The sequence below is a fragment of the Mauremys reevesii genome, linkage group 18, assembly GCF_016161935.1.
Source record: "Mauremys reevesii isolate NIE-2019 linkage group 18, ASM1616193v1, whole genome shotgun sequence".
In the NCBI taxonomy this organism is placed as follows: domain Eukaryota; kingdom Metazoa; phylum Chordata; order Testudines; family Geoemydidae; genus Mauremys; species Mauremys reevesii.
Window position 1 is genome coordinate 16,190,161 of NC_052640.1, and position 14,888 is coordinate 16,205,048.

Genomic DNA, 14,888 nt, shown 5'->3' on the forward strand with positions numbered 1-14,888 from the left:
GGGCAAAACTCAAGTTTTGGGCTGTGAAGACATGCCCTTAGGCACCTGGTGTTATGAGCCCACTGGATGCTGCTGCATTAAGTGTGTCATAGTGTAACTGCAAGCACCTATCTATTCAGGGGAAAAACCAGGGTGCTGTGAATGTGTGGTGAGGTTGTGTGGCTAATGCTGAAGGCTGGAAAATGTTCAGATTGATAGGCACAGGGGATGCTGCTGAGACAGTTTTGGGAGGGGGAATGTTCATTATAATATTAGAAAAGGAGGCACTATTGGGTGTTTTTTTGGTTTAACTGCTGGTATATACTTAGCAGTGAATTTTTTTTTTCAATTATTTGTGACTCCATTATTCAACCAGCTTTTGTTTGAACTTAGCCTTGGACATACTCCAAAATGAGTAGTGAATTACATGCCAGGTTTCAAAGTTCAGTCATTGAGTTATATATGTGGAGGGGGGTGGGAAAGTGTGTCCACAACGCTTTACACTGTGGAGACGTATTCTTCTTCAGCCTCCCATAACTCAAAAGCAGGAACATAGATTTTCCCCTCTTTGGAGAGTCGGGTGGGGGAGGAGGAGGAATGACAATTAGATGGACACCAGATGGAGGATTTTCTCCAAAAATTAAGTTTTTCAGAAACTTCTAAGCATGTGAAAATTGGCCTGTATGGCTGAAACGTTTAGCTACCTTATCTGTATTGGGAACTGCCAAGCAAATTCAATCGTAAATGTGGCATAATACATTTGATGCTATAATCACTCGAACTCATGGCAACTCTCCAGGCTTTTACCAGTCATCGTCCTTTGAGATGGATGTTGATACTGAAATGCTTGTCCTACCTTGAGCATATTTACTTATTCAGCAAACTGGGCCTAACCATGCAATCCACAAACTAGTTTCCCTCCTTTCCCCCCAGTCCTTCTCCACAGAGCTAGGAAAGGGGAGCCTTTTGCTAAAGTATTTGATTCAGTAGGATGGCTGACTTTGTGTTTTGTCCTTTTAAAAAAAAAAAAATAATTGTGGATAAGTAAAATGCATTTCTCTGCAGTTCTGGTTTGTTCAAAACTCATTTCCAGAGCTCTGCCAAGGAATACATTTATTTCGTCAGATTCAAAAAAGAAAAAGCGAGTCTATAATTTACTCTGGAGGAACATCATTATAATGTTAAGTGGTAATCAGTCATCGCAGAGATGGCAAAAACAAACTGGAGTTTGCCCCCTTTCCCTCTGAATGGTGTTTGCTTTGAATCCCGACTGTTGAATTAATTTCACAGTGTAAGTATGTGCCATTTGATCCTATCTCAGCAGTAAAATTAGTAATTTTGCTCTGCGTCCTTATGTAGGTATAGTTCCTACTTGCTATTTTAAGCTGTTTTTTCTCTACTGAGAAACCCTAGGAATGTTAAAGGTATTAACCTAAACAGATGTCCAGCAACAGATGATGATGATTCTTTAATCTCCATCTACGCGGGGGTGAGTTTAATTCTGCTCTTAAAGCAATAGTGTCAGGACAGGGTGTTAAACATTCAAGCAGTAATGCCGAAGGGAACAGGGTTCCAACAACATTTGTGTGGGCTGAGGCTGGTGGAATCGCAGCTGATATTCAGACTCATCGGAGAGAATGAACTGCTCATCAAAAAGGAATTCTGAGGGATGAGACCAGGGAGAAATAGGAGTCAAGTCTTTAAAACAATACAAGAACCACATTCAGCCAATGCTACTGCAAAGACTATGCGGTGTTCCATACACTGGTTACAGTTCTGGAGCTCTCGTGATGATAAGTTAACTTTTATATCAGGATACCTTCCCACTGCAGTGGATCAGAGTATCTGTTTGCCATGAATGCATTTGATTCTGTCTGGAATGAAACCTCTGAGAACTTTTGCCACCATACAGAAGTTTGTTCGGGTTCAGATGGAAGTAAAGAAGAATAAGCTTAATTGCTTCTTTTAAAAGGCTGCAACTTCAAACCAGTTGTTACACGTTACCTAGACTGATTGCAATAATGATTGCCATTCAGATCTGAATTGTGGCCAGCCATTAATTGGTCATTCTAGGTGTGGTTGTATTCTAAAATAGGGCTGAGATTTCCAAAGGGTCTAAGTGAGTTATGCTCCCAAATCCCATTGCAATTTGGGCACCTGACTCTCTTAAGCTCTTCTAAAACCAAAACCAAAATGTGGCCTAGATGTATACATCAATATATTTCCTAGGATACTAACTCTGAAAGGACACAGGTTAAACAATCATTGGGTGCATCTACATGGCACCCTGAAAAAACCAAACAACCCCCCCTCAAGCTATGGTGGTGAGTCTGATTGCTCAGGTCAACTGAGTTGGGCTCGTGTTGTGGGGCTAAAGATAGCAGTGTAGCTGTTCGGATTCAGGCTGGCGCCTGTGTGCTGAGATCTGGCAAGTGGAGAGGGTCTGAGAGCCGAGGGTCTGAGAGCCCAGGCTCCAGCCTGAGTCCGAACATCTACAGTGCTATTTTTAGCCCTGCAGTGCAAGCCCTGCGAGCCGAAGTCAGTTGACCCTGGCAGTGAGAATCGCTGCTGGGACAAGAGCAGGTTGCTGGGTAGACATTACTCATAGTGTCACTCAACAGTCTACAGTCAGGTTTCAGTATTTTGATATCACACTACTGCTAAACTAGGTAAGTCTGTGTAGCTTTTCCTGTCTGGTGGTATCACCCTCCTCAGAACTGAAAGCCTCTTGTTGCTAGACATCATAGCTCTTTTACCAGAAGTTCTGTGTATATCTGAGAATGGTGTTAGAGCATGAGGCCCTGCATGTCAGGTATGTTAGGCATTTAAAAAGTACCTACCAATCCCCAAAGATATAGTCATGCTGTATCTTCTAGTTCTCTCTCTCTCTCTTAAATCTAGGGTTATACAAACAGCCTGTACCTATTGTACTGCAGAAAGCTCAGTTTATTAAGGCTTTCACAGCTACACCATGAATTGAGCTGCAATCAGAAATGCTACTCGGTGGAGCTCTTCCTTGAATCTGTCTGCAGTTATCCTCTTGGGACTGTGCAAAGCTACCCATTCAATGGATCATTTTCTGACTTCAGAAATGAGAGTTGAGCTGCTAAAGAAAGAAATTTGCTCTGATTGGGAAAGCTGCACAGGTTTTTCTCTTGAACGATAAGGTTTGGTGTGGAACAAATGTTCCCATCAGATATGCAAGACAGACATTCTATTACGTTCTTTTGACAAGCAGTCACAAGTTAGAGGCTTTAATGAATTTTTCATTCTTTGTGTGCTCATTGAAATGTAATTTTGTTGTTTAACGACACTGCGTGATATTTTAAGTGGTGCAGAACATTAGTCTCCTGACACTCTATATTGGCAAATTGGGTTTAATTGAAAAATGATTGACCTTAAATGTTCTAAGGAGAGAATCTTTTGATCTAATAATGTTCTATGTAGAAACTTGCTGTTTGATGCAGCCAATCAGAAACCATTTCTTGTGGGCATTAATTAATGTAGGATGGAAGCCTAGCAGTTAGCCAGAAATAATTCCAGCGGGCATTAACTCTTTTTGGAAGTCCACTAATACGAGCAGCATATTTTCTACTTACAGGTGAATTTACTCCTTTTTTTCTGTGGGGAAACCTGTCAAAAGTATGTAGATTTCATGATGCGCTCTGTAACCCACTAATTTATCTTCGGGACCTGTGCTTGGCCTCTTTCAGCTTGGGATGCACAACTCCCATCACCAGAGCTCAATTTAAAAGAAAAAAAAAAGACTGCATATATAATATAATACATGTCAGACAGATGACTACAAGATCAACTTGCATCAAGAGCACCCAGCTAATATATGCAATTTATTTTAGATGATAAATGATTCAATGTGCTGCATAGATGAAAGAGTAAACAGGTTTTTGGTTTGTTTTAATTTAATACTAACACTGGATTCTGCAACTAAGCAGTGGAGTTTAAAAAAAAAAAAAGATTCTGTTTGGATTTCAAAAGATGTTCGCGTGTCTGTGGTTGACACACTTTCTTTAAACCTGCCCATCATAGGCAGCTGCTGGAAGGTGGGGCCCACAACATTTGCAACTGTGGGCTTAATTGCTTTTCGATGCTGTGAAGTGAGGATTTGCAAAAACAGTTATAGCTTCTGTTTTCTTTGTTACAATTTGGATCAAGCAAGCTACTTTAAAAAGAGGACCTTGTTGCTTCTGCCTATGCTTGATGCCTTGGGTAGCCTGAAACCTGCATGTATATTCAAGCTAGCTCTTATGAATGAGAGAGAAAATGATTATTTTCTGCAAGGCAATAGTATATCTTCTTATTTAAATCCTGAAATGTATGCCAGCCACTGATCAATGCTCAAAAAGGCAAATTCTTTTAGTAAAGGCACATGGAAAACATTGATGGATGAATTTGTCTTGCAGTTACTGTTTTAATTAATTGATTTATTTTTAGGGTAATTTTAATGAATTGATAAATTGACAGGAGTTTTTAAACTACCTTTATTAGATAACATGTTAATTATGCTAATAAATGCAGTGAATAATTTTTAAGGGCAGAGATCAAATTACCGTGATGTTAATCTTTGTCACTTTGTTCTCACGCAGGGTTAACATACAGTTTAAAAGAAGATGTAGAGTGAATTTAGTTGTTAGGGATTAAAATCATGGCTGCCACCATGAGAACCTCTTCCTGGGCTTGGTTCCCCAAGACACTGGAGGGCTGCTGGGATGTAAAGTTCTGATGTAATCCCCTTCTTCATTCGTACCTTTTGAAAAGAAAAAAGTTTTTTGTTCTGTTTATCATCTGTCTCTCTTCTTAAGAGGTATTTTCCCTCCATGGCCAGCCGTGAATCTAAATCCTTCCCACGTCATCAAATGTTGCATAGGGAATGGCCAAGGCTCTGCCTATCCTGGACCACTCTTTGCATATCTTCTAAGTTTTCCCTCTCTGAGTACTGTTTGACAGAAGGATTATTTTGATCTGTATCCCCCATATAGCCTTGTAATTTATTTCTTTTGAACATCTTAAAGATCCTATTTGCATATTTTGGGTATAATATGGGGTATCTTTTTGTCTCTCTCTTTATAGTTCAGCGATGCCTCCTTTGGAGCATAAAGAAAGGCTGTACAGTTGGGGGAGAAATGGAAAACCTCGCAACCATAGTTGCATCCTTGAGTCCAAAAGGGACAGAGGAAATGGGGGGGTAGGGGAAGGTTCTCTTTGTCAAGTTGTTGTCTTGCAACTCCTACAAGGAGCAGCTGTTTGGCTGCCCAAGAGGGCATTTGTTTTTAAGGTCTTGTTAGCGTTTTATAGGCGACATTTTCTTTAGAAACTATCGGTGAAGGTGCCCATGAGTACCTTTTCTCATGCGAGTAGTCCCACGGTTGGTTTAAATGGGAGAACTGGTATGTGTGAAGTTGTTCACATACTACATGTTTGCTGGACTGGACATTCTCTGCAATCCAGATGCGAGTCTCTTGAATACATGTAGGATTTAGTGTGTTCAGCAATAGCTACCAGTAACTGACAACACAGAAGAAAGTTGGAGATAATATCCTTGTTTTACAGACCTAGGGCATATTAAAATCTGTACACAGATGTCTTCAAGGTGGTATCCAAGCACTGGAGAATTTTGCAAAAACCTCTAATAAAGGTCTGTTGGTTTGTCTGAGGTCTGAGAAGGGGGTTCAACTTTTTGATAAGTTTTTGTTCTGTGTTGAATTCTGTTGCCAAATTGGGACCATCCTGTCCTAATTCCAATATTAGGAAGATTTCCGATTTCTTTCAGGCTTTAAAAATATTTCCCTAGTTGATTCTTCTCTAATCTAAAGAAATGAAATTATTTACTTTAGTAGCATTGTAATGTAATGAATAGTCAGTTGTCTGGGGCAGGTGAAGAGAGGAAACATCCTGTTTCAGAGGAAGAAAGTTTTGTGAATCTCTAACAATGAAACCACTCAAACATGAAGTGTATAAACTTCTAATACTCTATTCAGAATGTGTCTGTGGCTTACCAAGCTTTCGTATATTGGCCCCTTCCAAACTCAGAATGATTGATTAAAGATTTTTTTTTGTTAATTAAATAGCATGTTGAGCTTTGATGTTTTACTAGCTCAGGTGAAGAACAACTATAGGCGAGCAGAAATATAGGAACCATAGGAATGGTCCTACTGCATCACACCAGTGATCCATCTCTTCTGGTGTCCTGGTTCTGCTAGTTGCAAGTACCAGGTGCTTCAGAGGAAAGTATAAGAAACAGTTATGCAATAACCGTGCCCACAGAAATAGTTTGTAAGGACCTGAGGACTGGAACCCAACTCTGCAGAGCCAGGTGTGGCTGATATTCCCTTAGTCCCACCAGGAGGCCACATAGAGGCACTGCCAGGGAGCACTGTGGAGAGTAGGCACCACAGGAAGTACTGCCCACGAGACTCAGAGTGACAGTACCCTGCAGCCCTCTGATTAGCCATGTGCCCCTACTTAACCCCAGGAAGTTGTTTGGGCAACCACACAGACCTTGGCCTGCGGCAACGCCGGACTTTACCTTGTCTCCTGATTTCTGGTCTCTGACTCCAGCCTGACTTAGACCCCGACTCCTGCCTCCTGATTCTAGGCTTGTAGTGCCTCTGATCTCTGGTCTTCAACCCTGGCCTGACTCTTGTTTACAGGACCTGGCCTTGTAATTCCTCCAACTCCTGCCCAGTGACTCCCATCCCCGGTGGGCAGACCTAAGCCCAGCTGTGACTGCTTGGCAAGACCACCCATTCTCCAGACATTTACATAGGTTTTTTTCCTCAACCCCCCATTCACACTGTAAGCACATATTATAACCACATTGGTAGTCCCATTGAAGTCTACTCACAATCCAGCAAAGCATGTGAATAAAGAATGGATAACTTGTTGTATCAAACGGTTTGATATGATTCTAATGACAACTTATCGAACAATTCTGTATCACCTGATTATAAATATTTTAAATTGCTTACATAGTTGGCTTTGCTTTCTTTACAATGTATCTGTATAAGCTGAAGTAGAAGAAAATTAGTATTGACTTTTGTTTTGTTTTTTCAGAATTGAGTGGAGATAGAAAGGAAAAAAAAAAAGCTCTGAGTTTCCTTTTTTTCTTAACTCCCAGGGTGTTTAGCAGATTCTGTAACAATGAGGATATGTTTATTTAATATATAAATTGGTAACAGTGGAAAGCTAATTTACATTTATCTTATCTTATCTTTAAGTGCTAAATAAAATAATTTCCAAAAAGCACATACAACTTACATTGTGCTGTGTATGTAGAGTAAGTGAAGTGTGCCAAGTAAATAATATTAATGTATGTACCCAGAAAGAGATTAAAGTAAAGAAAGATGGGTGTTAGAATTTACCTCAGATGTTTTCTTTTGTTTACTACTGGATTTGTTTAATAATTAATGTGTTCAATTACATCTAAACAGATGCCTGGGTTTTGTAAATGCCACTTTGAATCGAAGGCATCATAAAGTGTCAGTCTTAAAACTCTGTTAGTTGTCAGTGTCCTGGGTTATAATTTCCACTCACTACTGGTAGTGGAGATAAAATTCCCTTTCCAATCTAGTATGTAACATGACCCTATATGGATCACACTCTATTAAAATAGGACAAAAGACATTTGCCATCTCTTGTTTGTTTTTTTCAATGAAAGCGTGAGCATTAAGCTTTCATTCCAACCTACATCAAGGAGGATTCAGTATTACAACTTTATTTTTCTGTTTGTTTACATACAGGTGTAGCGGACTTGGTCCTCCTTTCGCGTACACCAGTTTTGCACTGGTAGAACTCACTGACTTCAGTGACATTACTCCTGATTAACACCAGTATATCTGGGCATAATTGGGTCCAATGAGTCAATATCTGGTAGATAGTTTAAAAAGGAGTTTTGGGAGAGGAAAATTGCAGGCATTGTAACCGTGAAACTTTAAGAGATTGATGTGTGACTGAAACAAAAGTCTAGACGGGACCATATATTGTTCCTTGTGATTTTTTTAAACATAAAGTATTTAAAGACAAATCTGCAACTTAAGTTGTTAGTTTGCAAAAATGTGTAGACCTAATGATGCACATTGGATGTATATTAATGGTACCTATTATAGGAAAGAGTCTCTGGATATTTAGGAAAGTCTCTCTCATTTTTCCATTAAGTCCTTGCAAAAATCTCCTTCATTCTCATGCATTTCAGTGGAGATGAAAGCTGTGTACCTATTTCTCTCCCTATATATGCTTATTTATAGTTTTGAAATGTTACCAAGTAGGACTAATAAATTCTATGAAATGAATGTTCCATTTTAATTCCCTGAAAGCATGAGGCAAACAGAAGTAGGTTTTTGTTTGCCTTTCTTGAATTAGTCAGCTTTGTGAAGGCTATATTACTTCCCTTTATTAGCAGAAACAGGCTGATATTTACAAAAATGTACTTCACCCTCTGATTTCAAAGAAAAGTCTAAATTATTATCCATTAAAAAAAAATAAAAGTAAATCTAGAATCCATTTGTTTCTTGAATCATTCCTGTGTTCAGTTGAAATCACTGGTGTCTAAATGTTTTGCTTTGTACAGTGATGAATGTTTCCATGAACCATTTTTAAGGGCTGGTCTACTCTTCAAAGTTCTGCCACTTTATCTATGGGGGCACAGTTCAAGCAGAAACACCCCCTGTCCCCTGGAATGTAGATGCTGTTCTGCCAAAGTGCTTATTGCTGGTGCAGCTTATTCTAGTTCAGGAACTGAAATAAGCTGTATTGGCATAAGTACCTATATATTAGTGTAACAGCATCTAGTAGGGTTTTTACCAGCATAACTGTTGGCAAAAAACCACACTCCTAATTTACATAGCTACATTGTTAAAACTTTTATGTGTAGACTAGCCCTAAGATATTTTGCATTGTTTACCATGTAAAACCTTCATTTGTGACTCCCACTGCTTTGATTTGGTATTCGCCTTCTTTCTACAGCTGTGATTCAAAATCAAGGCGAGGTGATAAGACAAAGAGGGTTGTGGGTGCTCAGTCTCCCCTAGGAATAATGCCCTCACTGCATCGTATGTGCCTGTGACACAGTGAATAATATGAAAGTAAATATGGAATGGAAAAAGTCTGGGGTGAAATTCAACTCTGTGTAGAGAGTTGACACCAGGGCTATGTGCCCCTTAAATCCAGTTTAAGCCCTATGTTGAGGTTTTATGTGCTGCATTGGCCTTGCACTGCTCTCTGCATTGGGGTGGTTTTTTGTCATAAGTAGATTTGCAAGTTTAATGATATTAACACTTTGTTCAGAGTGAATACTATCATATTGAATCTTTATACTTATAGTTTATGTAGATGATTAATGAACACATCATATGTCTCCTGTATATTCTATGGCCCAGCAGTTTCAACCGCTCTACCTGTTTTAAATATAACTGCGTTTAGAAAGGTGGTATAGCTTTCTGTTTTGATAACTGCTGAGTCAGTCCTAACCATGTGGTTATATTGGATTCTCAGAAATGTTGTCAGGTGAGTGATTTCCTCTGTTCATATTGTTTTATGATTTAATCTTTTGGAAATGTTAGTCTGCATGAGCAGTACCCGTAAACTACTCTAACTTGGCTAATAACCATTGTTTCTCTCTAAGGCACTCTTTGGAACTTGTCATCCTATGAGCCACTGAAGATGGTGATCATTAACCATGGCCTTCAGACACTGACAAACGAGGTGATTATCCCCCATTCCGGATGGGAGAGCGAGCCGAATGAGGACTCTAAGCCTCGGGATGCTGAATGGACCACGGTCTTCAAGAACACGTCTGGATGCTTGCGGTAAGATGGGAACATGGATTGTGCTTCTGTTCTTCGTAGCATCTTAACATGCGTTTAAAAAAGTGGTTTATTTACCCTGACTTTGAAATCAAATATCCTGCCTCTCTTTTTGCATAGGTGCACTTTGCCACACTGAGCGCCTCTATGGGACGCTCTCGTTTTGCCACAGATTCTCTTGTACTAGAGCCTTGTAAGTGCTGACATTCCAGTCGCATTTGTGAGTGGTTGGCCGTTTGTGTAAGATGGAACATTACATATAAATGTTAGCATTTCCCTTAGTGGGGGCAGTGCTTAAAGAATGGTGATTTCCCAAGTTATATCCCAAGAAGAAAATGTGCCATTGCAAGCATAGTCGTAGGTGCTAGGAATCCAGTTTTAATCAGGTGTGCTGGGATCAGTAGGCTAATTCTGGTCATTTGTCGAGTCCTTTCCTTAGCTGCCCATTTGAGGGGTTTTTTTTTAATGCAAGTTTTCTAAATGATTCAGTTCTTAGACGCTCTTCTTGCACAAGTGGACTTTTATTCCCAGCTGGTGAGGGAATGCCTAATATCTGTGTTAGCTCTTTTTTTATTGATTTAAGCTAAATCTAGAAGACTTCTGATTCAGATTTAACTGCAAACACCCCAGGTGAAGATATTGACTAACTTGATTTCAAATTGCTGTGAGTGAGGAGCTCTCGGATATATATTCTGAACCTGTCAGTGATGCACATCCAATGTAATTCATAGGTGTTAGCTTTCGATACAATTTGCCTGCCGAGCATTAAAGAACCAGTTTCCAGTGTTCCCAGTAAAAAAGACCTTTGATTAGGTGGTATTTGCATTTCTTAAATCATCCACAACTGGACAGTGCGTGTTAGAACACAGGGTCTGAAAGAGCCCTCGGCACAGCCTGTGAAGATCTAAGGTACCGACATTCTGTATAGAGTGACTGACTTTCATTTTGATGTTTTTCCTTGAGGTTTTTGTAAATAGTCTAAGAGATTATACACTGTTAAATTCTTCAATGTTATGGTGAGGTCTAATAGTTCAAACAAAACTAATCAAGATTCCGTATTGCACCTTCTGCTGCACTGAAGTGTACTTCTGTCACATTTCTACTGATTAATGTATCTTCAAAAAGTTGCTTCATTTCCGTTTCTTGGGCTTGCGGGCTCTAAATTGCACTAGCTATTCCCATGAGTAACTTCATGAATGCAGAAAGTAATGAAAAGTGTTCTAAAAGGGCCCATTACTGAACTTATTTGCAGTCCCACTGGAAATGGAGGTCCTTTGAGTAGGATCCAGACATCATAATTTTTCCTTAGCAGTGCCTCACTTTCTAATGGTTTTGCAAGAAGAAATTAGTTATGATGAGGATAAAAGGATTATCTGAAGGAGTATGAGATTCTCTAATGATTGCAGACAAAAAACTGATCGTTAATAGATTAACCTGATCCATGTCATACATTTTCTATTAGCACCTGCAATGCTCTGATCTACTTGAACTTCTGCATTCCAAGTGTGGTTTTTGGTTTTTAAATTAAGGTGCTGCTTTTGGAGGGAAAAAACCAAGAATTTTATTTACAGGACCCAGCTTTCTTCAGCATAATGAACATGGGCATACAGAGCTAGTGTAGTGTTAAGATCTGCTAGCTGCAGAATTCCACCTCACTTTTTAGATAACTAAAGTGGTCCTATTTTAAGAAGCTACTTGAATTGCATTGTGATGGAACTCGGTAATAAACATGTGTTGCCTACTGCTAGAGCTGCGCATGAAAACGTATTGCAATCCTCATGTCTACAGTCGTTCTTCTATCACTATTGTGTGTGTGTGTGTGGGCGGGAGGTAATATCTATCTATCCTTTTTTTTTTTTTTTTAATTCAGAGAGAGCTAGTCATTGGAAATGCTGAGTATGTGATCCAGAGAATTTGTTCAGGTAAATGGGGAAAAATCTGGAACATTTAAAGAAGGCAATTTATCAATCTTTTGTTTTATAAAATTGGTATTGGAATGAATAGCCATTGTGCGGAGAGAGGAGAATTGTGGTGATAATATAACCATTTGTATCCCATTGCTATCAGGAGGCATTAAAGGAGTGGCAGGATGATCCATACGTAGAGCAAAGGATTGGGTGTAAGGAGACTTGGGCTCTTTCCAGGCTCTGGGATTCCCCTTCTGTATTATGTGGGTAATGATACCTATCTTCTGTAAAGCGCTATGAGATCTATGGGTAAAAAGGGCTATATAAGAACAAAGTGTTGTTATGGGTGTTGGAAATCTGTTGGAATCTCTAATAAAACTCTCTGCAGCTCATCATTAAATGTATCACCAACATAAGATGGCTAACGCCAGCAATAAATTGTGATGTTTTAGCTGGCTTACGCTGCAGCCATCTGTTTGACATCCATGTTAAAGCCCCTTTGCCCGCTCTTCTGTTGACGCAGCAGTTGGTCATAGAAATTCAATTTTTGGTGAATAGAGCTAATTACAAACTGTGACACATGTTTACCATTTGCAAAAATACATGATCTGATTTGTACTTCGGAGTTTATTCCTCTTGATCATTTGCCAAGCCCACCTTGTCTTCTCTGCAGGTGATTCTGAAGGGAACACTGCACTGCTCTCTGAATGAAGTAACTGAGAAATGAGCAACTATTTTGACAGAGCTTTTAAAAGTAATTAAGATCACTTGGGCTCAGCAGTGCCAGTGCACAGCATGCGTATTACACATACACAGCTGCTTTTATTTCAGATTTTTTCAGGAATGTTAATGAAATTTACCAAGAAGTGTGGGTGGCTTTGCATCAAACTCCTTGCTTCACTGTGTGAATTGCTGCTATGTTAGTCCATGCTTTTGCTGATGTTATTTACCTTGCACTGATCCACAGATGGAGAGGCTGGGGGTTGGTGATATTAGCAGTGATATTGTGCATGATATGTGCATTGTGTGAGGGAAGGAAGGATACTGTGGTTGAATACCAGTGTTTAGACTAGAGCTAGTGTCTCAGCTGTCACTGAGATTCCAGTGCTGGAGCTGCTTTTTATTTAGGCCTTGCAGCACATGCTACCTACTTCTTCTAACCTTGTGAAGTTTAAAAACAAAACAAACCAAGATAAGGAGCCTTACGATTTAGTGCTAGACCTCCCATTCACCAAGCTGGCAGAAATGCTTAAATTAAGCTTGATGTTAGTGTTAGCCATGACTGCCGTAACTGCTGAATCTAAGTCAGGGTTTAAGAAAACCCAAATGGTGGTGTTAAGAAACATGGGATGTGATAACTGGCAACTTGAGACCAGCAAGAACTAAAACTTCCCTCTCTGTCCAGAAGCCTCAATAAAGAATCCACTTGATACTTGTTTCACCGAAGTCCTGTCTCTTCTCTACCATAAATCACGTAATTCCTGGACAGCTTGTAACCAGATGAAACACTACTCTGAGCTACCAGGGAATACTCAAGATCTTGAAATGCCAGGTAGGGACCAGAGGAAGACAGGGCTTCCTATCAACACTTTTGTTGACTTTAGAAACAGATATTTTTTGTTTTGGGGGGCCGCTTTTACATTCATGGGGCAAGTTCATATTGTTTGTATCCCAATATTAGAGTGAGATATGAAAAGCATGTTCCATCCATCACCCTAATCCTAGCCACTCCATCTTCACTCTGTGTGCAACCTGTCAACAGTTATGTCTTCGAATGACGAGAAGGAAAACCTCAGATTTCATTCTGTTAATACAAAACTTGACAGTTTACAACACTGTGGCCAGTAACTGGCGTTGCTGCATGCTGCCTATTTCACCAGGAAACTATGTAAAATATTAATGTATTTGTGCAGATGATCCTGATTTTTCAATTCTGTTTTGTTAATCTTCCTCCTGGTCCAAGGAATGATAATGGCCCCATCCCTTGTCAAGCTTCACTTATTGGGTCAGATTCAATATCTGATTCCTGAGAGAGGGATGATCATCATCTGACAGATCAGAATAGTCATAAGCCTTTTGATACTAATCAGGAAGTTGCACAAAATTTGGTAGTTCCCTTTCACTCTCAACATGGCCACCAGGATAAGGGAATATTGAAAATCTGGGAATGCAAGATGTGCTTAACTTTTTTCCAGGAGTGTTTTTGCTGGACTCTTGCCCTTCAGAGGCTGTATCTCAGTTTTAAGGAATTTGAGTTTACATAGGGTTAGACTTTGGGATGTTGTTTTCATTTTGTCAGTGTATATTTGGAAAACCCAAGGTAATCCCATTAAGTACGCTGAACCAAGTCCCAATGATCCGAGCAACACTCCTTATTGAGAAGGTTCTATTATAGGGGATATCAATCTATTAAAGTGCTGTTTGTGAATGAGTATCTCCAGCTTTCTTAAACATGCTTGATGATCTGAGCTGTAGAACACCGAAATATAATCACCAGCCCATTGCAAGCCTCCCTCTTTGAGCAACGTCAGCCTGATTTGCTCATAAACCAGCAAACCACGGATCTGTTGCTGTCCTTTTCCTAGCTGCAATAAACAATGTACAGCCCTCCTCCCCAAAAACGTTCTGAAACTATTCTGATATGTGGGGCTGGAGAAGCGGGACTAGGAAGGAAGACGGGAACTTGCCAATAGAACCAGTAATAAACACAGGTGGTTCTCTTATTTCATTTGGTGTGCAAATTTGATGTCCTCAGACTGATTTTATTCTTTTAGGAGTGTGGAAAAGGAGATGTCTCTCAATTATTGTCTGTCTCTTTATTATTTAATTTCTGCCTGGTTTTCTAATCCAGAAACATTTGCTTTTAAACTATACTATAATCCAGTTTAAATAATGTTCTGACTTGATGTATCTTAAAAAGGCCATTTAGCAATCCTTCCTTCAACTTTGACTAAGACATTAAGGCTCATTAGTGGAAGGGTACACTCAATGGGATCATTCCATAAGAGAGATGAAATTTAGGTTAACCTGCACTCGTTAACTCAGTGCCAGCGACCTTCCATGTTTGTGCTGAATTGTTTCTCTTTGGCTTGTTCAGATAATTCACTGTTTGCTCTTGGTCAGGGGTGGAAATGTGAGACCTTTCGGTCAGAGAGTGCTGTCACAATCACTTCCTTTTAATACT

At 39.6% G+C, this 14,888-nt stretch overlaps 1 protein-coding gene across 12 annotated transcripts in view; it reads left to right on the forward strand.

Annotated features, from left to right (window-relative positions):
* The window catches only part of ARVCF (ARVCF delta catenin family member), a 429,897-nt gene that overhangs the window by 329,120 nt on the left and 85,889 nt on the right, over positions 1–14,888 (forward strand). For all 12 annotated transcript variants that reach the window (XM_039504866.1, XM_039504865.1, XM_039504868.1 and 9 more), the window contains one exon: positions 9,617–9,800. In XM_039504866.1, coding sequence (XP_039360800.1) covers positions 9,617–9,800 — 184 coding nt within the window. The remainder of the gene's footprint in view (positions 1–9,616; positions 9,801–14,888) is intronic.